A 2,891-nucleotide genomic window follows, 5' to 3' on the forward strand; every position below is an offset into this window, starting at 1 on the left:
GTGCGTTGGTATGATAATGAAATACATGAGATGGAGGTTCTGTGAACACAAGTCAAAGTTCTGTGAATATAAATTCTGAAACTTATTATTATTATTATTATTTTCTTTTTGGGCTGGGTGGTGGTGTTAGCTTATGAAAAAATTTTAATGATTAGAGTTATTAGTTTTCAGTGGTTAGCTTGTAAATGGACAGTTTATTATTTAGTTTATGAACTGTATGAATAGCATGTAAAGGTAATCTCATTTGGCTTTTATGCTTGTTGATAGTGTTAAATGTTTGAATCATTGATATTCAATTATAGCTGGGTTGAGAATCAGTTGAATAAGAAATTGATGGGCTGTCTGCTGAGCGGGGCTTTGTGTCTTGAGTAATTTCTTTTAACCATTCTATATTTCACTTCAGTAATTCTTATGGTTGTGGTTTGATTGTCATTAGTTCCTGGAACTGAATAAATTACTTTAGTTCAATGTGAGAGAGGAGGGGTTGAGTTTTTTATTTTTTTTTAATAATTATTAGAAATTTCTTTAAGGTATTATCATTTTAATTAAAGAACAATGAAAGAGACATAAAAGAGGATAATGAGGATTATTGGAGTTGGGTTGGTTTGGAAACTGCAGGGAGTTAATTTTCTAGCATCCTGAACATTGCACCAAAAGGTGCTACCCTTGGCATTTGGTCTTTGTTATTAGATGAGCTCATCACATTGTTGAGTCAGTTCATCTGAGCTTTGTTATCCTTAGCGTTATCATTTGTAAATTTGCAGTTATGAAGAGAGATTACGTATTATGTTTACAAAAACTATTTTGTGTTCCTCTTACTTATCTGATTTATCTGGAAACAGTCCTTCTGGATGTCCTTTTGGGGAGGGATGCCACTTCTTGCATTATGTCCCTGGCGGCATTAAGGCTGTCACTCAGATGCTGGGCAGCAATCCAGCCCTTCCAGCAGCTGCTAGAAACCCTGTAGTCCCACCGTCTTTTCCAGATGAATCATCCCCTCTGGCCGTAAAAACTCGTTTATGCAACAGATACAGCTCAGCTGAGGGGTGCAAGTTTGGTGACAAATGCCATTTTGCACATGGTGAGTGGGAGCTCGGGAAGCCATCTGTTTCATCATATGAGGATCCTCGTGCTATGTCAGGAAGATATGCTGGCGACCGTTTGGAGCAAACTCCATCAAACCTTGGAGCTGCAGCCAGCTTTGGAGCCTCTGCCACAGCTAAAATCAGTGTTGATGCTTCTCTTGCAGGAGCGATCATTGGAAAAGGCGGGGTGAACTCAAAGCAAATATGCCGCTTGACAGGAGCCAAACTCGCTGTAAGAGATCATGAATCCGATGCTAACTTAAGGAACATTGAACTCGAGGGTACATTTGATCAGATCAAAGAGGCCAGTCAAATGGTACGTGAACTCATTGTTAATGTTAGTTCTTCTTTGGGACCACCCAAAAGGCATCCTGTGATGCCAGGTCAAGCTCCTGCTAGCAACTTCAAGACAAAGCTTTGTGAGAACTTTGCCAAAGGATCCTGTACTTTTGGAGAACGGTGCCACTTTGCACATGGAGAAGAAGAATTGCGCAAGCCAGGGGTATGAACTTTTTCGGTTCTCTTTCTTATTGTTCTCTTGTCCTTCGGTCTCGTGACGTCCTCAGTGCTGTCCGTCTTCTCAACATCAGTGAAATAGATAGATTAAGATCGTAATTTAAGATTTTTGGTTTTGATATGTCAATATTTCATTTCTGTTGGTGAAAATTATCACTTGTCTTTATGATTTGATTTACTTGTTTTGTTGCTCTCGTGTAAACTTTTGGAGGCTGCTTCGTTTTGCCCATGGTTTCATCCAGAGGCACTGACTCAAACTCTGTATTTGGTGCTATTAATAATTTGGAGCTTCACTGAATACATGGTGGCTAAAGGCTGTTGTCTTGCACTAATTTGCTAAATTTTATTCATAAATATGTTATAACTTGGTTAAAAAATTCACCTCCGTGTCCTTCCCTCTTCTGTTACCTGGCCTGGCCTGTTTACTCGATTCTTCAAGGCTACTTTTGTACTGGAGTCTGCATCATGTCGTTTCCTCCACGAGATAATTTCAGAGACCAGTGGCCCATATTCTTGGTATACGGCCGGCCCTAAAATGTTGGGGATTTTATGCCAATTTCAATTTGGAGCCTTATATTTTGAACCTCTTTGTATAGTGTTTTAGCTCCTGTTTGATGGAGATTTAGCTATTTTTTGAACCTTATTTTTCATAAAAATATACTTTCCAACAGTGATTTAACATCATTTAATCACATATTTTTAATAAATAACATTATATGCAAATTCAAAAAATTTTCTTATTTTCCAATCACGCATTTTCTATCGTAACATTATTTCAAAATGCATTAAAAAAAAAGGACTCAAACGATCCATAAAATCAAATTTTTGGTAGATCTTGATAGAAGTAGATGAAATATGTGGATTTAAAATTGTGAAATTCATAAAATATGTGATTAAAATTAATTGTTGATTTTAACTTAGATTAAAATTTATATACCAAATAGGGGCTTAATATAATTATAAAAAATCTAACACAAACAACTAAGCCCCAAAATTTGAAGAGGAAATTAAGAAAATGTCAAATTTCAACCTGCAATACAAATTATAAGTAAAGATTTGGCAAACAGAATGACAATGCAATAGCAAAGAAGTTTTTTTTTTTTTTTTTTTTCATTTCAGTCGGAACAACCCAAATATATGCTGTCAAAGCAACCTCTTTGCAAGAAGCAGCTATTGCTGATTCCTATAGGTTTCGAATTCTAAACGGCCATTCAGTTAAGCAGACGTCAGCAATAATACACTACAAAAAAAAAAAAAAATTGTCCCGTGTCACTATAGAAACAACATCAT

The 2,891-nt window shown here is 36.3% G+C and overlaps 1 protein-coding gene across 1 annotated transcript in view; it reads left to right on the forward strand.

The window, feature by feature from the left end:
- LOC111403598 (zinc finger CCCH domain-containing protein 14-like) overlaps nt 1-1,929 on the forward strand; it is a 4,765-nt gene extending 2,836 nt beyond the window's left edge. Inside the window, exon 3 of the mRNA XM_023032162.1 lies at nt 843-1,929. Within this exon, the coding sequence (XP_022887930.1) occupies nt 843-1,593 (751 nt within the window). The 3' untranslated portion in view covers nt 1,594-1,929. The remainder of the gene's footprint in view (nt 1-842) is intronic.
- Nucleotides 1,930-2,891: the final 962 nt, after the last annotated feature.

This window comes from Olea europaea, chromosome 11 (assembly GCF_002742605.1).
Source record: "Olea europaea var. sylvestris chromosome 11, O_europaea_v1, whole genome shotgun sequence".
NCBI classification, from domain to species: domain Eukaryota; kingdom Viridiplantae; phylum Streptophyta; class Magnoliopsida; order Lamiales; family Oleaceae; genus Olea; species Olea europaea.